We start from the raw sequence: 25,190 nt of genomic DNA, 5'->3' as shown, positions 1-25,190 counted from the left end.
AAAACCGACTACACGGACCTAGGCTATAAACTTGTGCATCATGTAAAATACCAAATACTGTATTTGTGCAATTGTGACACAGTGGTATTTGTATCTTAACATGTCTAAACATAGGAAGGGTACAGTAAAAATACGGTATTAAATATAAAAGATGCTATACCTGTATTTACCATGAATGGAGCTTGCAGGACTGGAAGTTGCTCTGGGTGAGTGAGTGGTGAGTGCATGTGAAGGCCTAGGACATTACACTACTGTAGACATTATAAACATGGTACACTTAGGTTACAATGGGTTTATAAAAAAATATTTTTCCTTGTATCATAACTTCAGAATAAAATAATAAAAATTAAAAAATATTTTTCTTGCCTGGACATGGTGGCTCACGCCTGTAATTCCAGCACTTTGAGAGGCTGAGGCAGGAGAATCACTTGAGCCCAGGAGTGTTAGGGCTGCAATGAGCTAGGATAACACTGCTGTACAGGATCACACTGCTGTACTCCAGCCTGGGTGACACAGCAAGACCCTGTCTCTTTTTTTTTTTTTTTTTTTTTGAGACAGAGTTTCACTCTTGTTGCCCAGGCTGGAGTGCAATGGCACAGCCTCAGCTCCCACCTCCGCCCCCCAGGTTCAAGCGATTCTCCTGCCTCAGCCTCCCAAGTAGCTGGGATTATAGGTGCCCGCCACCATGCCTGGCTAGAGACCCTGTCTCTAAAAAATAAATATTTTTCTTTCTTCAATAATAAATTAACCTTAGCTGACTGTAACATTTTTATTTTATAAACTTTTCATTTTTTAAACTTTTTTTCTTCTATTTATTTTTCTTTACATCTCAGCTTGTTTAACTTTTCAGCTGTTTTGTAATAACAGCTTAAAACAAGCACATTATACAATTGTACAAAAATATATCCTTATTCTGTAAGCTTTTTCTAATTTTTTAATTTACTTTTTAGACTTTTTTGTTAAAAGCTAAGACACAAACACATTAGCCTTAGCCTACACAGGGTCAGGATCATCAATATCACTGTCTTCACCTCCACATCTTGTCCCACTGGAAAGTCTTCAGGGGCAGTAACACACATGAAGCTGTCATCTCCTATGATGACAGTGCCTTCTGGAGTATCTCCTGAAGGACCTGCCTGAGGCAGTTTTACAGTTAATTGTTTTTAATAAGTATAAGGAGTACACTTTAAAATTATGATTTAAAATATAGTAGGTTAAATACATAAATCAGTACAGTCCTTTATTATTATCAAGTATCGTGATGTACATAATTGTATGTGCTATAGTTTTATATGACTGGCAGCCTAGCCTAGTAGGTTTGTTTACATCAGTGTTACCACAAACATGTGAGTAATGCATTGCACTAGGCATTATGACCTGCTGCAACATTGCTGAGTGATAAGAATTTTTCAGCTCCATTATAGTCTTAATGGGACCACCATTGTATATATGTGGTTCATCATTGACTGACACATTGTTACTTGGTGCATTACTGTAGGTGTTGTTTTTGCAGTGGTATAGCTGACAGATGAGGGCCTAAACCAGGGCAGAGGAACCAGTTATTAAATAACTGTAACGATATTTAGGAGATAACACACACAGGGCCCAGTGATTAACAGGTGATTGATTACAGAGGTTGAGGGAATAAGGTTAAGTGTTAGGGACTCCTAGGTTTCTGAGTAGGTTAGTTGGGTGAGTGGTAGTGCAGTTTGTGGAAATAGACAGTGTAGATGGAAGAACAAGTGTATTTTCTGTGAAATGCCTGAAAAGCATATCCAGTCTGTAGCAATAGAGAGATTAAGTAATTAGTATTTGAAGTCTTTTTTTTTTTTTTTCTTTGAGACGGAGTTTTGCTCTTGTTGCCCATGCTGGAGTGCAATGGCGTGATCTTGGCTCATTGCAACCTCCATCTCCCAGGTTCAAGGGATTCTCCTGCCTCAGCTTCCCAAGTAGCTGGGGTTACAGGCGCCTACCACCACACCTGGCTAATTTTTTGTATTTTTAGTAGAGATGGGGTTTCACCATGTTGGTCAGGCTGGTCTTGAACTCCTGTCCTCAGGTGATCCTTCTGCCTCAGCCTCCCAAAGTGCTGGGATTACAGGTGTGAGCCACCATGCCTGGCCAAGTATTTGAAACCTTAAGGGAGTGGTTTAAGTCACCTAAAAGTGTAAAATAAAAAGCTAGAAGCAAGAATGGAGCACAGAGTGCAGAGTCAAGGGCAGATGGTGGAAGAAGAGCCTACAAAGGAAATTGAGAAGCAAAAGTTGAGAGAGAATTGTGTCTTTACAACCAAGGAAGGAGGATAGTTGCAAGAAGGGAGTAGTCACCAGGTAAGATGATGTTTGAAAAGTGTTTACTCCTGAGGAAGGAGGGAAGGAATTAGGATAAGGACAGATGATCGAAAGGGACTTCAGCCTTATCTTAAATGTTCAATTTTTTAAAAATTATTAATGTTGCCTTTTTGTTGTTTGTGCCAGATAAATCAGTAGATAGAGGGTTATTGTTAAAGAGAATTCTAACTTACTACGATTAACTGTTGTGGAGTCTACCATTCATTACATAAAAAGGAGAAGAAGTGGGAAAGATTTGTAGACTTTCAACTTAGAATAATCTGAATCTGGATTTCTTCTTACTGATGTGTTCTTGTCATATATATTCTTGGACTAATAATACTGGGACCCTAGTTTATGACAGACACTATTCTGTATACTGTCTATATATTGTATTAATCCTTTATGTGTTTCTTATTGCACAATGTGAGTCAAGAGAGTATTATTTTCTCTACGTCCTTGTGCACATACATACTATTTCTGAACCGTAGTTTTTGCATCCATTAAATGGGAAATGTTGCCCATCTTTAAGATTATGAGGCTTAAAGACAACGGGTACTGTAGGAGCACCTGGTCTTGGACCTAGCACTTTATGCTTCTTAAATGTCGATTGTTATGTACTGGCTGCTGCTCCCTTCTCTGCCTGTTCCATTTAGACACCATTTTAACCAACTCTTTAATAATAAAATTTTTCACAACATAAACCACATTTTTAAGACTCAAGATGCATTTTGGGGCCAGGCATGGTGGCTCATACCTATAATCCCAGCACTTTAGGAGGCTAAGGTGTCAGGATCATTTGAGCCCAGGAGTTCAAGACCAGCCTGGGCGACAGAGTGAGCGAGAGACCCTGTCTATTAAAAAAAAAAAAAAATATATATATATATATATATATATATATATATATTTTTTTTTTTTTTTTTTTTTTTTTTTTTTTGAGACAGAGTCTCACTCTGCGCCCAGGCTGGAGTGCAGTGGCGCGATCTCGGCTTACTGCAACCTCTGCTTCCCAGGTTCAAGCAATTCTCCTGTCTCAGCCTCCCAAGTAGCTGGGACTACAGGCGCATGCCACCATGTCTGGTTAATTTTTTTTTTTAATTTTTTTAGTAGAGATGGGGTTTCACCATGTTGGCCAGGATGGTCTCAATCTCCTGACCTCGTGATCCACCTGCCTCAGCCTCCCAAAGTGCTGGGGTTACAGGCGTGATCCACTGTGCCCTTCCAAAAAAAATTTTGTTTTAATTAGCTGGGTGTGGTAGCATGTACCTGTAGTCCCAGCTACTCTGGAGGCTGAGGTGGTAGGATTGCTTAGGTAGGAAGATCGTTTGAGTCTGATTGAGGCTTCAGTCAGCCGTGACTGCACCACTGCACTCAGCCTGGGAGACAGAGTAAGGCCTGTCTCAAAAATATAAAAATAAAAGTAAAATATAGATGCAGTTAGGGAAACAAAACCAACTAATATGAGTAAACAAAAGTTCATCACCATTAACATAAAATATGAATTTTGTGAACTATATATCATAGTTCTATGTTAATAACTAAAAACTAACCTGGAATATGTTTGGGAAGTTTCTGTGGGATTTCTTTGTTTCTCACTTGTGTAGCCAATAGGCATTATACATTTTTATCTTTTTCCTACCATTGCTTGTGGTCTTTAATATCACAAAAGCTGCAGCAGCATGCAGCAGTTAACAGGTTAACTGTGAAGTGGAAAAGTTCTTTTCTGCACTATTTAATCCCTCAGTACTTTTCTTTCTTTGTTAAAATAGTTCTTATCTCTATGGCTGTCGTGAGGAGTAAGTAAGTTAATGCATATAAAATGCTTGGAACAGTGGCTGGCACATAGTATGAACTCAATAAGTGTTAAATGGTGCTTCTGGTTTTGTTGTTAATATTTACTGTGGGACTTTTGGTTGTTACTTTACTTCACCAAGCTTCAGTTTCCTTCTCTGTAAAATACCTACATAACTGGTTACTGTAAGAATGAATAGACATGGAGTATAAAAGGGCACAGAACCCTTGTAAATGTTAACTCATGTTACTACTATGACTAGCGTTAGTAACAAGAAAAGTGGTGCTGGAGGTAGTGCCACTGAGGATGCTAAGAAATTCTCAGTTCCATAAATTAGAATGAACAAATTGGCAACATTTAATTCTCAGTAACAGAGTAATTAAAAGCATTGTAATTTTTGTTCATTAAATTACAGTCCTTTAATTTTCAGACAGTGCTACAACAAGTAATTGAAGATGGCTCAAAATATGGATTAAAAAGTGAACTTTTCTCTGGACTTCCCCAGAAGAAGATTGTGGTTGAATTCAGGTGAGGGTGCACCCCTTTTATGTGTTGCTTAATCAAGTTGACTGGGCAGAGGAGTGTTATTACCATCATTATTTGGGGGTCTTAATAAATAACATGTGGAAAACTTGAAAACCAGTGCAATTATGTTATTTCTTGAAATCACAGTGAATCAATCATTGAACTGTGAATAAAAAATATATTTTTGGACCTCCAAAAATGTCTAATAATTATTATTTTTTTAAGTATTAACAATTACTTTTTTGGAAGAACTAGTTATTCACTTTATTTAGTTATTTATTTATTTATTTTTGAGATGGAGTCTCACTCTGTCGCCCAGACTGGAGTGGCGAGATCTCAGCTCACTGCAAGCTCCACCTCCTGGGTTCACGCCATTCTCCTGCCTCAGCCTCCTGAGTAGCTGGGACTACAGGCGCCCGCCACCATACCTGGCTAATTTTTTTTGGATTTTTAGTAGAGACAGGGTTTCACTGTGTTAACCGGATGGTCTCCATCTCCTGACCTCGTGATCTGCCCATCTCAGCCTCCCAAAAAGTGCTGGGATTACAGGCGTGAGCCACTGTGCCTGACTAGTTATTTACTTTAATAGACTGTTAAGGCAGAGGTAATGGTTACTACCATATTAGGAATTTTAAAGTGGCCAGACATGGTGGCTCAGCCTGTAATCCTAGCACTTTGGAAGGCAAGGTGGGAGGATCACTTGAGGCCAAGAGTTCGAGACCAGCCTGGGCAACGTAGACCTCGCCTCTTAAAAAAAATAGAAAAATTAGTTGTGCATGGTGGCACACTCCTGTAGTGACAGCTACTTGGGAAGCTGAGGAGGAAAGATGGCTTGAGCCTAGGAATTCAAGGTTACAGTGAGCTGTGATTGTCATGCACTCTAGCTCTGGTAAGACACACCAAGACCCTATGTCAAAAAAAATTTTTTTAAGTAATTTGATTACCAGAGAAACAAGTCTTTTAGTATTTGTAATAAATGTATTTTTTTAATTACCAGAAAAATAGCTTGAAGTTTTAATGTGCCTCTAAATAGTCTTCATAACTTTCTAACATGCTGTCAGTATAACTGTCTGATATTTGGACTGTTAGAGGTAACCAAGAGAGAAAAGGGAACACTAAGAACTAATACTTTCATTGTACAGCCGACAGATTGACAACCCTAGGAAATTATCAGAGATATTGCATTTGTCTTCCTAAAGCTGAAGAACAGTCTTGATGGACTGTTTTTCTACTTAGAAAGATAGAACTTGCTAAGAGCCTTTTGTCTTATTAAGTATTTATGTCTGTGGAAGATGTTTAAAAATTGATATGCGAAGTATTATCTCATGTTTACTAACTCATTATTGCAGTTTAATAGCTTTTAAACTTAGTTATGATTAGCTCCTGGACAATCAGAGAAAGAGCGGGTTTTATGCATGTGTACCGTCTGCCACTCACTTGTCTTCTTAAAGAAGGCAGACCCTCTAAAAGCAAACTCATGAATTTGTAATAAGGACCAATTACTGATTAAGCTTCTACTCCTATGGAGTAGACACATATTATGAATGACTCTAAAACTGCCAGTACACCACAATTATGATTTTTAAAGTTGAGTTTAAATATTTGTTGCATCACAAAGAGTAGAGGGATTCCTACAGTCATCCTCACACTAGAGAGGAACTACACTAAGGCCATCTCCTAAGGAAATTTGCCTGCTTTATCTCCACTTGAATAAGAAACCACTGCAAACCTTAGTGTAGGGATTGTTAAACCTAAGCCCATAGGCAACATCCAGTTTGCCGCTTGTTTTTGCAAATAAAGTTTTGTTGGAACACAGCCATGCACATTTGTTTACATCATCTACATTGGCTGCTTTCATATTGCAATGGCAGTTGAACACAGTAGAGCTGAGTTGAATAGTTGCGACAGATCAGATGGCCCAAAAGCCTATTAAAATATTTACTCTCTGGCTCTTCAAGAAAAAAAAATGCCAGCTTCTGATTAGTGTTTTAAAACAACATCCATTTTGGTACTTATGACACCATGGATTAGGAAATGGGGAGAGAGGGGTATTTCAGGCCAGTGGTTCTTCTACTTGCCTGAGGTCACTTATGTAACTGTGGTCATCTAGAGACTAGTGGGGCTACAAATCAAAAATGGCTCATTTACTTCTCTAGCCAGGCATCTCTCTCTCTCCCACCACATTGTCTCTCCCGCAGGGTAGCAAGACCTCTTTACAAAGGTACTCAAGGCTCTGAGATAGTGAAATCATCTAGTCTTGAAACAGGCACAGCATCATTTTTGTCACTTTCTGCTGATGAAAGCAAGTCACAAGATCACCCCAGATTCAAGGGAAGAAAAATAGAGTACATCTCTTAATGGTGAGAGAAGCAAAGAATTTGTGGTCATCTTTGATTATTTTCATTCATGTCTTTAAATTAATGGACATACTGCTTTCTTCACTGGGGAGGCACTTCATTACCATATTACTCTTAAACCCCTTTCAATTACCTAACCGGCAAATAAAGGAAAATCAGCAGGGAGATAATATATTACCTGTTACCATACATTCATCCTTGAAATAATGCCATTATAAAGTTTCCTAAAATTTGAAAAGTTGCCACCATTACTTACCTTCTTTTGCATTTTTTTTTTCAGCTTCACCATCTTTTTACTCCAGCTAAGCTCTAGAAATACTGTGGCTTCAGTCTTCCTTACTCATTGATTCCCTGGCTTTCCTCTTAAGTTTTGGTTTCCCATATACTGCTCCTTTTTGTTTATGCTTTTAAAAAATATCTAAAAATAACCTGTTCTATGTGAGCTGTATTCTGTAGGCTTTTTGTATGGCAGTTAATTTGCTTATGGATTTACCTCTCTTAGCTTTTTTCTAAAGCAGTTAAGGAAAGCTGGAATTTAAATGAGTGTCTGAATGCTGGTGAAGGCAGAGCCTGTCTATCTCCTAGCAGCCATCTTTGCCTCTGACAGTTCACATGTGGCATTGTTGTGAGACCATTGCTTCTCTCTCCCTTAGAGGTTTTCCAGATGCTGTAGTTCTTGCTGTTGTGATTTCAAAGTAGAGACAAAATAGGTAGGGACAGGAAGATTGTTCTTGGATTTCTTCTGAAAATGAGAGAGGTGGGAGAAGAGAATTTTTAAAATATGTAGTATCCTGAACAGACCAAGCAACATTCCCCAGAAAACAGGAGATACCACTGTGCTCAAGAAACTTTCTCCCTAAATTGAGTTGATTATGATAATACTAGATTAAGTAACTTGCCCAAGTTCACAGAGCTAACTCTTGATTCTGAAACCTGTATACTTAACTTTTACTGTCTCCCTGGTACGTAGTGTAGGTTGTCATATATTTTGTCTGATTTAGGAGCAGTGTGATAAAGTACAGGATAAATGGCTGTCCATCATAGATTTGGACTCCTCGTGGTAGATGGTGTAAGACTTGAAGCTAATTACTGTTTCCTCTCTAATCTCTCTGTAGTCAGCCTCTCCTATTTTGTACAAATCAGCTCTGTAAGATCATGGGAAGCAGTGGTAGCCTTTTCTTTTCTTTTCTCAACATGATTTTCCCCAGCTCCTGCTGTTCCCAAGTGTGAGACACTCTTCTTGCAAAACAGATTGGAGACCTCTGGCTGGTAAAATGAGAATTGTGGAGGTCAGGGTAGCAGTTCTGACTGTTAGTAACTGGCTCAGTGATCTTGGATGGGACAGTTTATTTCTCTGGCCTCTTATCTGGAAAATAAGAGTAATCTTTTTTTTTTTTTTGAGACGGAGTCTTGCTGTCTCGCTCAGGCTGGAGTGCAGTGGCATGATTCATTGCAGCCTCTGCCTCCCTGGTTCAAGCAATTCTCCTGCCTCAGCCTCCCCAGTAGAGTAGCTGGACTACAGGCATGCACCACCACGCCCAGCTAATTTTTCTATTTTTAATAGAGACAGGATTTCACCATGTTGGTCAGGCTGGTCTCAAACTCCTGACTTCAAGTGATCCACCCAGCTCGGCCTCCCAAAATGCTGGTATTATAGACGTGAGCGACCACGCCCGGCCAAGAGTGATGTTATCTGTCCCTTCTTAACAAAAATTAAGGAAATTACATGAAGTAATTTAACAAAAGTCCCAGTAAGATGCCCAAATTATAATTCATAATAGCTACTTCAGTTGCCAAAAGAATTGAATTTGTATTTTCCATTTCATTGTATTCCCTTCTCAGTAGAAATATGGTATCAGAGAGAAGCAAATTGTTGATTTCAAGGGACATTTTGTCAAAACTTGAAGACCTGGATAGATTCAATTTTTCTAATACTGGAGGGAAAATGCAAAGCTCTGTGAAAGTTTTTTTTTGTTTTTGTTTTTGTTTTTCTTAACGGACATTATAAATACCTAGTTTTTTAAAAATTCAGAGATTACAAAGAGATATTTAATGAAAAGGAAAGCTCTTCCCCATCTCAGTTTCCTCTGTGGGTATCTATTAATCCGAATATCAGTGTTTTATTCACCCTCCTAGAGATGTTCTATGCATTTGTAAACAGACTATACATATTTTACATTGTTTTCACTTCTTGCTTTTTTTTTTTTCTTAAATAATGTATTTTATGTTCCTTTAATATGAATGCATCCAGGGCTGGCTTATTATTTTTATTGTTCCATTGTATTCTATTCTTTTTTTTTTCTTAAATCGGCTTCATTGAGGGATAAGTACATACAATACTTATTTAAACATATAATTTCACCATATTTAAACATATAATTTGATGAGTTTTGGCAAAGATATGCAAGTTGTGTAACTACCTCCACAATTATGATATAGAGCTGTTTTTCTGGGGTTTTTTATTTCTATTGTTTTTTTTGCTTTACTTTTATGTGTATTATTTTCTTTTATTCTGCTTGCTTTGGATTTAGTTTGCTCTACTTTTTCTAGTTTCTTAAAGGAGAAGCTCAGATTATTGATTTAAAACCTTTTTTCTAATATAAACATTTCATATTGTAGATTTTTCTGCTTTAGCTACATCCAACAAATTTACTAGTAAGGCAGCAATGTGGTGCAGCGCTAGGACTCCCCTTGTTTGCTCTTCTCTCAGACATCACAGTCCTTCACTGACTATTGTCCAGATTCATAAAATCAGTGTTTCATCTATTTTTCTGGCTTTCTGATTATTTAAAGGCAGAAGAGTAAATCCAATCTTCTTTTGGCTGGAAATGGAAGGTTTTTTTTAAGCCTTTAAGATGACATTTACTTTCTTTCTAAACAATGATTAAATAAATACGTGTGTACTTTCATAATTTCATAATTGTGCACACATATCCATAGGATCAAGTTTTTAAATCGTAGTACCCTTAAGGGTGTATAACAAGACTTTGGAGACAGACCAGAATTTAAACTCTAGTTTTACCACTTTTAACCAGCTATGTTCAAGTTAATTTATCTTTTTTTAAATATTGAAAAACTTATGAGATTTTCAAACATGCACAAAACAGGGAACAGTATAATTAACCCCCATATGTTCATTACACATATTCAAGAGTCATCAAGATATTGCCATATTTGCTTCATCATCTCTCTTCGTTTTCCCAGTTCCCTCATCTGTAAAATAAAAGATAAAAGCACATATGAGTATTAAATGAGTTAATGCCCGTGAAGTGTGTGAAGCTGTGCCTGTCAGGTAGTGAGTGCTCTAGAAGCATTTGCTGTGTTAAATGATTGATTACAACTTCTTGAGCACACACGGGAGTGATAAATGTGTTGATTGGGAATTTGGAGTGGTGAGTCACATTCTGATTGTTCTGGGAGGTTTTATGCATAAATATTTTTACATGTTTTTTTTTTTTTTTAAATTTTACAGACAGAATCTTACTCTGTCACCCAGGCTGAAGTGCAATCATCATAGTTCACTGTAACTTTGAGCTCCTGGGCCCAAGCTACCGTTCTACTTTAGCCTTCTGAGTAGCTAGGACTACAAGCATGCACCACCACACCTGACTAATTTATTTATTTATTTATTTTATTTTTTATTTTTATTTTTTTGAGACAGAGTTTTGCTCTCATCACCCAGACTAGAGTACAATGTCGTGATCTCGGCTCACTGCAACCTCCGCCTCCCAGGTTCAAGCCATTCTCCTGCCTCAGCCTCCCAAATAGCTGGGATTACAGGCCTACACCACCACACCTCGCTAATTTTTTGTATTTTTAGTAGAATCAGGGTTTCACCATGTTGGCCAGGATGGTCTAGAACTCCTGGCCTCAAGTGATCCATCCGCCTTGGCCTCCCAAAGTGCTGGGATTACAGGAGTGAGCCACCACACCCAGCCACCTGACTAATTAAAAAAAAATTTTTTTGTAGAGACAATGTCTCGATATGTTGCCCAGGCTAGTCTCAAACTTCTGGCCTCAAGCAGTCTTCCCATCTCAGCCTCCCAAAGTGCTGAGATTACAGGCATGAGCCATTGTGCTGGGGGTATTTTTACATTTTTAAATTTTGATTTCTGATACAGTAAATACTAGCAGATACCACTTACGTGAATGCTATTACTTCAGGAGTCACAAGATCAATTTCATTAACACAATGTCAAAATTTCGAGTTCTAATTTATCTTTGCTCTAAATTTTTAACTTTTAACTTATCTTTGCCCTAATACCAAAGGCCATACTCCACAGTTTTGTCAAAGTATGGAGGCATGACCTAGTTGATTCTTAGAAGTCTTAAGTCTTAGAATAGAGAAATAATGTTTCCCATTTTTTTTGCAGTTCACCTAATGTTGCCAAAAAATTTCATGTTGGACATTTGCGTTCTACCATCATAGGTAAGTGTTTAGTTTCACATAAAATGCTAAACGTTCCTTTGAGGAAGTATTTGATAGTTCAATTTAATGTTTTAATGCTTAAATAACAAAATAGCAAAAAACAAAAAGTTTAAATTTATATGAGCCTCCTGCCAATTCAGTATTACCTGAAATGGATGACATTGGTTACACTGTTTTGTGGAAACACAAAATTGATTTCAAAACCAAAAGATTCACTGAGAAACTAATTTTAACTGCTATATATGTTATGATTTTTAACTTTCTAAAAATAAGTATAAATATGGGGAAGACCTGAAAGATACAAAAGTAAAAATAGTTATGTGGGGATGTATAACCTTTCAGATTTTTTTGTTCATTTATTTTGTGGTTTTTTTTGTCACCTAGGCTGGAGTGCAGTGGCGCAATCTTGGCTCACTGCAACCTCTGCCTCCCAGGTTCAAAGGATTCTCCTGCCTCAGCCTCCCAAGTTGCTGGGATTACAGGCGTGCGCCACCATGCCTGGCTAATTTTTGTATTTTTAGTAGAGACAAGGTTTCTACTTAATAACAATTTTTGTCAAAATTAAAAAACACGAATAACAATTTTTGTTAAAAATTCCCCTCGGTCATGTGAGCACTTAGTGGAATGTTCAAGACTGGAAGTTAAAACAAGACTATTTCTGGCCGGGTGTAGTGGCTCACACCTGTAATCCTAGCACTTTGGGAGGCTGAAGCAGGCAGATCATTTAAGGTCAGGAGTTCGCGACCAGCCTGGCCAACATGGTGAAACCCCGTCTTTACTAAAAATACAAAAAATCAGCTGGTGTGATGGTGTGCACCTGTAATCCCAGCTACTCAGGAGGCTGAGGTGGGAGAATCGCTTGAACCCGGGAGGCAGAGGTTGCAGTGAGCTGCGCACCACTGCACTACAGCCTGGGTGACAGAGCTAGGTTCTGTCTCAAAAAAAAAAGAAAAGAAAAAAGACTATTTCAATAAATAGAGATTACTATATAGTACTTCATAGTTGTAATGCTTCAGTGTATAATATACTTACGATTTTCATTTATTTAACACATGTCGTACAGCAGGTCAATTTAAAAACTGAAATTAAAATTATATAATATTAGAATTGGAAGGGACTTCGGAGTTTATCTCAATCTAATCTCACTTCCAATGTAGAAATCTGTCCTATTGCATGCTTAAGAGAAAGTTGTTTAACCTGTACTTCAATACTTTTCAGAATTGGAGAAATTAGTACTTGTGGCATAGATTGTTGTGCGGTCAGCTCTTACTGTTCTTGAGCAGCATTTTAAGAGAAGAAATGACAGGACTTGATGAAAAAGTATAAGAAATATACAGTATAAAAAAAGCTATATGAGTAAGTCAAAAGTATAGGAGTGAGTAAATGATGGGTAGGGTATGATAAAGTTGTTTTCACAGTTGAGGGAAATATTTGGACCAGTTAGAGATAATATTTGAGAACTTAACATGCTGTGTCTTCATGTATTATATCATTCAATTTTATAACAGCCCAGTTTGGTAAATACTGTTAATTTCTGGTTTATGGATGAAGAAATTCAGCAGCCAAAAGTAACTTTCCCAACATCCCAAAGTATTGTAGCCAGGATTTGAAATTAGACAGTCTAATTCCAGAAGTCTAGGTTCGGACATTTAATTGGATTTGTGATATAACAAGGGGCTAAGAAAAAAATAGGAATATGCCATTGGTGTGCCAGCTGGAAAAACGGGTTCCAATTGCAGGGACTTTATAGATTGGGAAAGTCTAGAACTAGGGAAGCTGGAAAAGAAGATAGCTGCAGTAGTTTAAGTCAGGTGTGGATATTGGTGAGGGTTTATTTGCAAAAAACTAAATCCATTCTTAGTAAAGGCAGAAGAGGATTTAATGTAGGATATTGAATGGTTTACAAAGTTGTTGGAGGGCTGCAGAAGCTTTGGATTAAGCTGACATAAATAACTCCCAAAACTGCACTATGGAACTTTGTCATCAAGGGAGCTCCTGCCTCTTCTGCAATCCCTTGCACTGCTCTAGAACCATGCTGCCACTGCCATGGTCAAGAAAATGCCACTACTCCTGCCATGCCATCTAGAATTCATACAGGCATAAGAGGCAGCCCCATATACTTTCAATTTCTTTGGTGGCCATCATGGAATACTAGGACCTCTGTTCATGGTGTCACAAAAAAACAAAGCCCCCACCACTGTGCTTGTCATAAAAAAATAGAAGTAGCTCCCCTTCCAAATCTTACAGACACTGTATCTGATTGCCCAAACCTAGAAGACTTCTGGAACTCTAACCACAGGAGACTCTGGGAATTGTACTTTTTACATTTTCAGCCTCGGCAGTAGATGAGGGCACCCAAGAAGGAAAGCAGAATAGATGTTGAGTGTGAAACCAGCATCAGCAGTATGGGAAAGTGAAGGCCTTAGATTATTACATGCTGTTAGGGAGCAGGCATGCAGAGGGTAGATGTTAGTGATTAAAAGGAGATAGAATGAGCTATTTAGAAAACACAAAAAGGGAAAATACAACAGTGAGGCTTCGGTTCTTAGGGCACAGACAAATATATTTCTTGTTAATTACTGGGATTTTTTTTTTTCTCTTCTTGAAATTGACTAGAATAGCAGTTACTCTAACATGTCCTCAAATCCTATTAATAATGTAGATGAAAGTCCTGTTACTGTGAAAATGTGAGATTCTTTGGAATAACTGCCCTACAAGTAATTTCTTACTCCCTTTCCATAACACATGAAAACACAATGATGAATGTTTTAGTAAAAAACATTGAGTTGGTAAATTTAGTGAAAAGAATTTTCTACTTATGCTTTGATAATAGAGAAGTACATGGTTCTTATGTCAAAAAATGGATAACAAGAATGAGAAACTGTATACTTTATTGATTACTAGGAAATTTTATAGCAAATCTCAAAGAAGCTTTAGGACATCAAGTAATAAGAATAAATTACCTTGGCGATTGGGGCATGCAGTTTGGTAAGTACACTTGAGATTTTATTTTTCATTTCATTGTAAAATTCAATTTGTAAAAACTTTGATCTGGACAGAATATAGGCAGAATCCCATTGGATGAAGTAGTATGTCCTACCTATTTTTTTTTTTTTTTCCTAATGCCTCTTTTGCATAAAATCTTCTATTTATTTGAGTAATTCTCACCACACAAGTTACCTTTGGGGAAGGTAACTTCACACATTCAAAGAAGACCTGGGCCAGGCATGGTATTTCACTCCTGTAATGCCAACACTTTGGGAGGCCAAGGCGGGTGGATCACTTGAGCCCAGGAGTTTGAGACCAGCCTGAGCAACATGGCGAAACCCTGTCTTTACAAAATACAAAAAAATTAGCCAGACATGGTGGCATGCCCTTGTAGTCCTAGCTACTCGGAAGCCTGAGGTAAGAGGATCGTGTTAGCCCAGGAGGTCAAGGCTGCAGTCCACTGCACTCCAGCGTGGTTGACAGAGCAGGACCTTGTCTCAAGAAAGCAACCCCAGAGTAAGACCTGATGTAGGCTTTTGTGGTTTTAATAAAGAGAAATTGCCTACTTTTATTAGTTAAATGTAGAAGTGAGTATACAGGGAAGAAGTAAGTCTAACTGTGTACACCTTTCTCAACCACAGCCCTGCCATTTTTCAATCTAAGGACATCCAGCCTCCCTGGGCCATTCTACATGAAGTAGGATCCACTGTTATACCATAGCCAGTGGCCCAGAAGATAAGCAAAGGGTGATACTTTGTCTTCCCCTTTAACTGTACAGTGAGAGGTAGGAGTGGGTTGGGGAAAGTCCAAAAGGAAAAGAGAAAAAGAGAGGAGTGTGATCCAAACAGTTAAGTACTACCACAAATTATCTCTCATATAATGAGTTTACTCAGAACCATTCCTAATTCATGTAAACCAGTAATCAAGGTGTGAGAGGGCAAGGTAAATGAAGTTGTTATGGTAGTGAAGGACGGGGTAGATTGTGAAATACAAACTTTCAAAAAAATCTGTTGTTACCACCATGTGTATTTTAAGAAACAGCTCTAGTATCATTTCTATAAAGCATTTTCTGACACAGAGACACACCCTTGCCCATCTTCTCACATCACCAATTTCCTGGTATCCAGCTCTACTCAAGTATGGTAAGGCTCCTGTCTTATGTTCTTATTTGTGTGCTTCCCTGCCCTACTAGGCATGTTCCTTGAAGGCGTGGACTTAACTTTTATATCTACAGTGCTTGTCACATAAGAAGCACTCTAAGAAGAGTAGACCTTGAACCTGTTAACAGAACCATTACTGTTCACTATGGAAGAATCAGAATACATGCCCTGCATTTAAAAAATCAACCTGTAGTTCACAACAGCTGGTAGTCAGAGGGCTAGGCCCTAGGCTCAATAGTCAGACTTAATAGATGGCACTGATTTTTATTAGTTTGACCGATTTAGACATTTCAGAGGCATTAGCAAATATGTGATTAGGGTATTCATTAAATTTTAGCTGCAGGATTTCGTTACAGCAGTTTTTTCTCTAAAGGACTGCTATGGTTAATGATCTGTCAACATTTCCATTATAACCATCACTGTTAAAGAATAATTTTGCTGTTTCAGCTATCTCCATTTGAAAGTTGGCAGTTTCTAAGCACAGAATTAGTTTTTGAAAATGTATTAGGCTGAATGTTAAATGGAATTGGCCCTTACTTTTCCCATTTTTGTGTTTTGGAACACTGAGCATCTTTCCACACACTGCTCCAACCACCCTGAATTATAATCACATTTGCTCTTGCTTGAAAGTGAATAGAGCTTCAGTCATCCTTCTTGTTCCTAAGTTCCAAAGTATTGTATATTCCTGTGTCCTGTGTTCAGTCACGTCCCACTTTCTACTGAACCTTGAATAGAAAAATGTGTATCAGTAAAGCCCTTTAGATCTGAAGCTTGGTAATTGATATAGAAATACATTTTTTTTTTTTCTTTCTGAGATGGAGTCTCGCTCTGTCACCCAGGCTGGCATGCAGTGGTACCATCTCAGCTCGCTGCAACCTCTGCCTCCCAGGTTCAAGTGATTCTCCTGCCTCAGCCTCCCGAGTGGCTGGGATCATAGGCATGCACCACCATGCCAGGCTAATTTTGTATTTTTAGTAGAGACAGGGTTTTGCCATGTTCATCAGGCTGGTGTCAAACTCCTGACCTCAAGTGATTCGCCCACCTCGGCCTCCCAAAGTGCTGGGATTACAGGAGTGAGTCATCACCCCTGGCCAATAAGTTGGTTTTGTTTTTTTGTTTTTGTTTTTGTTTTGAGACAGAGTTTGCTCTTGTTGCCCAGGCTGGAGTGCAATGGCGGGATCTCGGCTCACCGCAACCTCCGCCTCCCAGGTTCAAGCGATTCTCCTGTCTCACTCTCCCTGGTAGCTGGGTTTACAGGCATGTGCCACCATGCCAGGCTAATTTTGTATTTTTTTAGTAGAGACAGAGTTTCTCCTTGTTGGTCAGGCTGGTCTCAAACGCCTGACCTCAGGTGATCCACCCACCTTGGCCTCCCAATGTGCTGGGATTACAGGCATGAGCCACTGCACCCAGCCATAAATTGGTTTTTAAAGTAATAAAACTAATGTTCCTCTTTTTTTTTTTATTATATTATACTTTAAGTTCTAGGGTACATGTGCACAACGTGCAGGTTTGTTACATATGTATACATGTGCCATGTTGGTGTGCTGCACCCATTAACTTGTCGTTTAACATTAGGTATATCTCCTAATGCTATCCCTCCCCCCTCCCAACTAATGTTCCTCTTAACCCAGGCTGCATATATCCTTTCTAATGGAAGTTATGATCATCTTTATGCAGAATATCTTGAGTCTACATACTCCCAGACTGTACTAGGAATTTTGATATGTAGTTTACCAACCTCAGTTAGTTTTTGGTGTTTGGGTTTTTTTTTTTAGGTTCAAATTAACACTATCCCTGAACTCTGAATTTATCATCAAAGACTAAAAAATTATACACAGTCAAATTAAAGATTTTTGTTGCTTGGCTACCTTGAACCTGAGAAATAATCAAGGATGTTCCAAGTTTTACCTTGCTGTTTTCCTCCAATTATTTGTTTAAGAACTAATATAACAACAAAACCATTACTGTCTTCGCATTAATGCCTACAAGTTTAAAAAGAAAGTTTGAAAACAGTTTCCATCAGTTTTTTAAATAAATTTTGAGTGCCTAGTGTCTAGCTTCATGGTGTCACTTCAACAGAGTAGATGCTTAATAAATGTTTATTTTTAAATGTCTGCTAGGGTGGTGTTCAGCACTGTTAGTACAAAGATAAATTAGTCCTAGACTTTACCTTTGATGAGCTCATAACCTATTGGTTTCTGTGAGCTTAATTTCAGTGATCTATTCAGTATGTTGAATTTATGATTAAATATATTGAATTTGACTTGTGTCAGTTTATGGGGTCATAGAAGGTGAAAGTGTGTTTTGTAATACTTCTCAGGATACATAATATGACAGGTTGGTCTTTTTATAGAATTACACCTATTCCCTGTCATGCCTATTCTCTGTTGTTCAACTTTATAATTTTTCATTTACGGATTATCATGGTAGGTCTTCTGGGAACTGGCTTCCAGCTGTTTGGCTATGAGGAAAAACTGCAGTCCAATCCTCTACAGCATCTCTTTGAAGTAAGTTGGCAAGAAAACATTTCAAAAATTTTTCAGAGTACTATGTAGCTTAGTAACATGTTTTTAATCCCAGAGGTTTATTTTTCTTTATTTTGAGACAGGGTCTCGCTCTGTTGCCCAGGCTGGAGTGCAGTGGTGCAATCTCAGCTCACTGCAACCTCTGCCTCCTGGGTTCAAGCAATTCTCATGCCTCAGCCTCCCAAGTAGCTGGGACTACAGGCGTATGCCACCATAACCAGCTAATTTTTGTATTTTTAGTAGAGATGGGGTTTCTCCATGTTGGCCAGGCAGGTCTCAAACTCCTGACCTCAGGTAATCCACCCACCTTGGCCTCCCAAAGTGCTGGGATTACAGGCGTGAGTCACCACGCCCAGCCTCCAGAGGTTTAAAAAATATGTTCTTTAAAACAAGGAACCAAAACATAATTGAAAATGTTGCTTTTGGCAGGGCACAGTGACTCACACTTGCATCCCAGCACTTTGGGAGGCCAAGGCAGGAGGATTGCTTGACACCAGGAGTTCAAGACCAGTTTGGGCAACATAATGAGACCTGGCCTCTATAAAGTAATAAAATATTAGCCAGGCACAGTGGCCTGTGCCTGTAGTCCTAGTTACTGGGGAGACTGAGGCAGGAGGATTGGTAGACCCCAGGGGTTCAAGGCTACAGTGAGCTGTAGTCATGACACTGCACTCCAGCCTGGACAACAGAGCAAGACCCTGTCTCAGAAAGAAAGAAAATGTTGCACTTATTTTACTAGGTTATTTTTATTTCCTAATCTAAGATTTTTTAAATGTCCTTTTAGTTGATTTGGGACAGTATTTCTTCAGGTATAGAATCTTTTTAGAATAAACATGCAAGATAATTATTCGACACAGAAATTTCTCAATTTTCTGTCAGTTAATATGTACTGCAGCTTTTTTCGTGGTAATAACTGTATATCAATTAGACTTGAAAAATGAGTATTTTTGTTCTTTTTCTGGTGTGGGGGACAGCCTGTCTATTTCTCTCTGAAATTGTGTGTGCTTTTTCCATTTACATCTTTCACCTCATTTTCCTGGCTTTTGTCCAATGTGAATTTCTGCCTACTCTATTTCATTTAGTCCCTTGGATACTTTGCTTCTTTATCTTCAGTTCTTCCTGAAGTTTATTAATAAAGCCCTTCCTGTCCAAACAATCTCCAGGGATGTGTTTCCTTTTTGTTGTCCCTGTTGTTATCTCTGCCGTTTCTGGGCCTCACAGTGGAAACACGGATACGAAGTCAGCCATATTGGTGACAGATCAGGGGATCAAACTAAACATGTTCTGCTTGTGTGTGAGAAAAAGCACTTGCAAAAATAATGCTTTACTTCTCCAGCTTAAGCCACAGAGAGTGCTTCATCATTTTCCTGTTAACGTGATTTTTTCCTGCAGCTGGCTTTGCAGTTAAATTGAACAAAAACATATTCCAGTTTTTTTTTTTTTTTTTGAGGAGTCTCACACTGTTGCCTAGGCTGAAGTGCAATGGTGTGATCTTGGCTCACTGCAACCTCCGCCTCCTGGGTTGAAGCAATTCTGCCTCAGCCTCACGAGTAGCTGGGATTACAGGTGCCCAGCACCACACCCAGCTATTTTTTTTTTTTTTTTTTTTTTTGTATTTTTTAGTAGAGACAGGGTTTCACTATGTTGTCCAGGCTGGTCTTGAACTCCTGATCTCATGATCAGCCCACCTCGGCCTCCCAAAGTGCTGGGATTACAGGTGTTAGCCACCGCGCCTAGCCCATATTCCAGTTCTTTTTTTTTTTTTTTTTTTTTTTTTTTTTGAGACGGAGTCTCGCTCTGTCGCCCAGGCTGGAGTGCAGTGGCGCGATCTCGGCTCACTGCAAGCTCCGCCTCCCAGGTTCACGCCATTCTCCTGCCTCAGCCTCCCGAGTAGCTGGGACTACAGGCGCCCGCTACCACGCCCGGCTAATTTTTTGTATTTTTAGTAGAGACGGGGTTTCACCGTGTTAGCCAGGATGGTCTCGATCTCCTGACCTCGTGATCCACCCGCCTCGGCCTCCCAAAGTGCTGGGATTACAGGCGTGAGCCACCGCGCCCGGCCCATATTCCAGTTCTTAAAGACCTTTAAAGGTTTGCCATTTTCCCCTGAGTCCATGCCAATACTGCACTCTAAATGACTGCATTTTGATTTATCATGTTAACCAAAAGATTTCTTCTCTCTTTCCCATTAAGAGTTTTATTGATAGGGAGGAATATAAAAATTAATAATTCTTCATGGTTGTCTATAAAGTATGTTCCCTTAGTGCCTGGAGTTTTTACTGTATTTATTTATTTATTTTTACACTTGAATAATTTTACCTCAAGCTTAATCTTTCATGAGATCCAGGCCCACAGATGTTATATGTAAAAATGTTTATTTAGAAATAGCATGCTTGTTCCCCGGTGCCACAAAGAAATAGCACTTGAACATAAATTTAATTATCTCAGCAAGGCCATTTTTACTCTCTGCAGAAAGGGTACACTCGCCAGCAGTTTTGCCACGAGAGTATACCGAACAAAGGAGACAGGGTCATTTATAACTTGACACATCCACCCTACTGCTGTGTCTGGTTTCCATTGGCTGGAACGGAACCTCACATTCTGTATTTGTCCCGATTGGCTAGCAACTTTAACTTTTCAAAAGAGGCAAAGGCAGGGGAGAACAAAGGAAGCAGGAAGTAACTTGTGAAATGCTGAGAAAGGTAAAAACACCTCCAAATAAGGAAGAGGAACAGGCTGTCACCTAATGCTTGCTTGGACCAATGTAAGCATGCCAAGGCAGATATTTAGGCTAAATTGTAGGAGCTAAGAACACAAAGTATATTGATTTCTTTATTACGGCTAGCAGATATTTAAGGATGTTATGACAGGTCTTTGAATAAATTTTACTTCTAAGAGAAGTCACTATTTGTCCTTAATTAGACGGGGAGGAAAGTGTCTTTGAAGGGGAACCTCTACTTCACTTTTTACACAGAGACACCCCATGTTGCAGAAAATACAAATACCTGCTTGGAGACCTTGTGTCATTGATTTAGAGTGCAGCATGACATGTGAGAGTTATTCTTTTTATCTTTCTTCTTCCCCACCTCAAAAGTTTTTATTTAATCTTGCAAATAGTAAACCTTTGTCTTCTATGACATTTTATTTTTATCATTTATTTATTTATTTATTTATTTATTTATTTATTTATTTATTTATGTGAGACAGGATCTTACTCTGTTGCCCAGCCTGGAATATAGTGGCACAATCACGGCTCACTGCAGCCTTGACCTCCCAGGCTCAGGTGATTCTCCCACCTCAGCAACCCAAGTAGCTAGGACTACAAGCACACACCAGCACACCCAACTAATTTTTTGATTTTTTATAGAGACAGGGTCTCCCTATGTTGCCCAGGCTGGTCTCAAACTCTTGGGCTCAAGCAGTCCTCCTGCCTCAAACTCCCAAAGTGCTGGGATTATAGGTGTGAGCCACCACACCCAGCCTATTTTTTAATTTTTTAAATAGCAATAGGGTCTTGCTATGCTGTCCAGGCAGGTCTCAAACTCCTAGCTTCAAGTGATCCTCCCACCTCAGCCTCCCAAAGTATTGGAATTACAGACATGAGCCATTGTGCCTAGCCATATATAGGTGTAGGTTTTGTGGGTTTTTTGTGGAGGCGAAGTCTCACTGTTGCTGAGGCTGTACAATATTTTAAATATTTCAGGAGAATCTGTTTTCAAACTCCACAGAAACCTAAGAATATATTTCTTTCTATGCAGTTTAATATAATTTCCTGCCTTTAGAGACTCAAAAATAGTGGAAGATCAACATCTATGTTAGAGGTTATTTACTGATGGGTACACATATGGAAGGAATAAGGGCAATAAGGTACTTCTGTGAATAACTAAAAAGTCGAATAATAATGGTGTTGCTTTCATTAGTGTTCTTTTGCCGAATAGATTCACTGGGAAACTGCATTTACAGACAAAAGAAGGCAAGATACACCCACTTTGCTATTTGTAATAGACGACAAGACCATTAGAGTATTCAGTTGCTCTTTTCCTTCTCCTTTTGCAGGACAGAAAATATGCAAAGCCTAAAATGGCAGCCTACAGGTTATTATATATGCAAATTTTATAGACTCTGTTTTCATTTTAAAATTACATTTGTCACTTTGGATTACTTTCAAAAACAACTGTTAGCATAAATGAGGAATTTTTTTGAGCTTTAAGCAAATGTTGATGTTATTCTGTTTCTAAAAGAAAATCTGAATGTCAACAACTCAATTTATTTAATAATTGAAAGATGCCTTTGCTTGCCCTGCAATGTCACAAATAGCGTAGGTGGTAATACAGAGACTCTGCCCCATCGTTATTTCTGGTCACCAGAAAGGTGACCAGAAAGTCAGAGATCGTGATTCTATGCTTGGAAAGTGCTTGGTGTATTGGTAAATAATGTTGGCTGATTTATTCGAAGGAAAACTTTTAAGATGATCTGCATTTACTTTCTTATTTGTGAAAATCTGTTTTCTCAAAGCTTTGATGGAACACTTGTTTTTTTTCCATATCAAGTTGTAGTTAGTAGTGAGCTCTTTGAGAGGAAGGATCATGTCTTCCTTACCTTCCTTATCCACAACCCTAAATATTATGGCTTGCAGTAAATGCCTGAATGAATTTGCTTTTATAGTTCCCTTTTGCCCCCTTTTCTAATTATATATAAGTTGTGGAATATAAAATGTATTGTTTGTCCAGGAAATAAGTAACTATTATAGGGTACACTAATTACCATTTGTCAGAATTTAACTTACTTTGTTAACATAGTTTACTGCAGAGGAAACCACAGGCCAAACCCAGGATTCCGGCACAGGTAGTCTGGCTCCTGAGTGCTCTATGCAGTGAATGCCCCCACACCCCCACTATAGAATGGCTTTATGAGCCATTGATTTCCATTGGTTTAATTATGTACATAGAATTTTCCTTTCTTTCATCCCCTGAGTTGCTATACCAGGGACACAATTAGTAGTTTAGTTTTGGCACTTTCAACCTTCTGGCATATTTGTTTTGAATTTGGCATAGGCCATCCAGTAGCAGATTTTATGGCCTGCCTTCCTCTAAATTGAACTATGATCAGTATTCTCTAAATTGCACTATAATCAGTATTAGTATATTCAGTTTCTCAGCTAGCTTGGAAATGATATTGTATGATAGTTTCAGAATTTCTTTGATGAAAATATTTAACACCCACAGTCATTTATTGCATTTCCATTTTGGTGCATATGCTTCACTAGTGGTTTTTCTCTGTACCTTATAGCATTCTTTTCCCATGACATCTAGCTGTTTTGTACGTGGGACCTAGGATTTTGTTGGCAAGCATTTGAAACTTTTTCTTTAATTATTCTAATTTGGTTTTTTTGGTTACAAAACAGGGAAGTAGTTTTGTTATAGTTCCTCTTCCCTTGTGAATTGGCTGTTAAATAACTAATATTTTTTTTTATTTAGAATTCACGTTAGTGATTCAGGAAAACATTTGCAATAAGCTTTAGACAATATATCAAAAAGCCTTTCCACTTATATTGAAAAGTAATTTCTTTTTTTTTCTGTTTTTTTTTTTTTTTTTCGTGATGGGGTCTTGCCCTGTTGCCCAGGCTGGAGTGCCATGGCGTGATCTCAGCTCACTGCAACCTCTGCCTCCCGGGTTCAAATGATTCTCCTGCCTCAGCCTCCTGAGTAGCTGGGATTACAGGTGTGCACCACCACGCCCAGCTAATTTTTTTGTATTTTTGCTAGAGACGGGGTTTCACCAGGTTGGCCAGGCTGGTCTCAAACTCCTGACCTTGTGATCCGCCCACCTTGGCCTCACAAAATGCTGGGATTACAGGTGTGAGCCACCACGCCCAGGCAAAAAGTAATTTCTTATGGTAAAAGTTAACAAGTGTTAAATCTGAATCATGGATATGAGGGTGTCATCATTTACTTTTACCTATTTAAATAATACTTTTAAAGGTATTACCAGGCTTCCTTTTAGATTTAAATTATTTGAATAGACTTTATTATCTAACAGTATCTCTAAGCATATTAACCTTTTTTTTTTGCTATAGAAGGTTTTATTAATAGAACTTGACTCATTGCATATTGCCTATTAATATGGCTTTTGTAACCATAGCCATTCTTATGAAATGTAAGGGCAGCCTCTTATAAGAGATAAATATCATGCCAATAAAATATGGATTAGCCTGTATCCTAGCACTGACATTAAAAAAGGTTACATAGGCCAGGCGCAGTGGCTCACACCTGCAATCCTAGCACTTTGGGAGGCTGAGGCAGGTGGATTGCCTGAGCTCAAAAGTTTGAGACCAGCCTGAGCAACGTGGCAAAACCCCATCTCTACTTAAAAAAAAAAAAATACAAATAATTAGCTGGGCATGGTGATGCATGCTTGTAATCCCAGCTACTCAGGAGGCCGAGGGACGAGAATCGCTTGAACCCAGGAGGTGGAGGTTGCAGTGAGCTGAGATCACACCACCGCACTCCAGCCTGGGCAACAGAGCGAGACTCTGTCTCAAAAAAAAAAAAAAAAGAAACAGTTACATAATAACACAAATAGTATAAAAATTTCTTTAAGTTCAAAATGGCCTCCAAAGGTTCTATTTCAGTATTTCTACCTTGCCCCTTTCTAGCAGGATTTAAGGTAATTACAGTGATGGGCATTTAATAAAAGAAAAATAGTGAGGAGTTAGTGTATCACTAGGTAATATTACGTAATAGTTTTGACCCTGAGCTTCCCCATATCAGTAGGCAAAAAAAAAATTTTTTTAATAGGACAAGATCAAAGCACCGATTCAATGAGTGATAATGTTTACTTGCTCTCATTTTTAAAAACATGGAATTAGTATGTATTCCTCAAGACACAATGTTTTTCCTAACTTTAGAGTCTCCAATTTCTCAACTTTAAGTAAATAATTCAAGACTAAATTCTCATCATATGTAGGGATATTTATGCAGTTGAAGTTTTTATTTTATGAAAAATTGCGTTCAAGATTTCATCATTGTTTTAAGTTACATTTCTTTTTCCAGGGAATGTTACTGTTATGGCTAGTATGAAT

The 25,190-nt window shown here is 38.4% G+C and overlaps 1 protein-coding gene across 11 annotated transcripts in view; it reads left to right on the top strand.

Annotated features, from left to right (window-relative positions):
- RARS2 (arginyl-tRNA synthetase 2, mitochondrial) overlaps window positions 1-25,190 on the top strand; it is a 76,210-nt gene that overhangs the window by 29,735 nt on the left and 21,285 nt on the right. For 10 of the 11 annotated variants that reach the window (XR_010157471.1, XR_010157470.1, XM_054685482.2 and 7 more), the window contains 4 exon segments: window positions 4,553-4,650; window positions 11,378-11,433; window positions 14,338-14,421; window positions 18,015-18,091. Coding sequence is in view for 9 of the 11 variants with exons in the window: in XM_054685482.2 (XP_054541457.1) it covers window positions 4,553-4,650; window positions 11,378-11,433; window positions 14,338-14,421; window positions 18,015-18,091 (315 nt within the window). In the remaining 2 variants the exon portion in view is untranslated. 11 annotated transcript variants of the gene reach the window in all.

This window comes from Pan troglodytes, chromosome 5, assembly GCF_028858775.2.
Source record: "Pan troglodytes isolate AG18354 chromosome 5, NHGRI_mPanTro3-v2.0_pri, whole genome shotgun sequence".
NCBI lineage: Eukaryota > Metazoa > Chordata > Mammalia > Primates > Hominidae > Pan > Pan troglodytes.
Note: the sequence above shows the minus strand (reverse complement) of the source record. Positions and strands in the feature narration are given on the sequence as shown.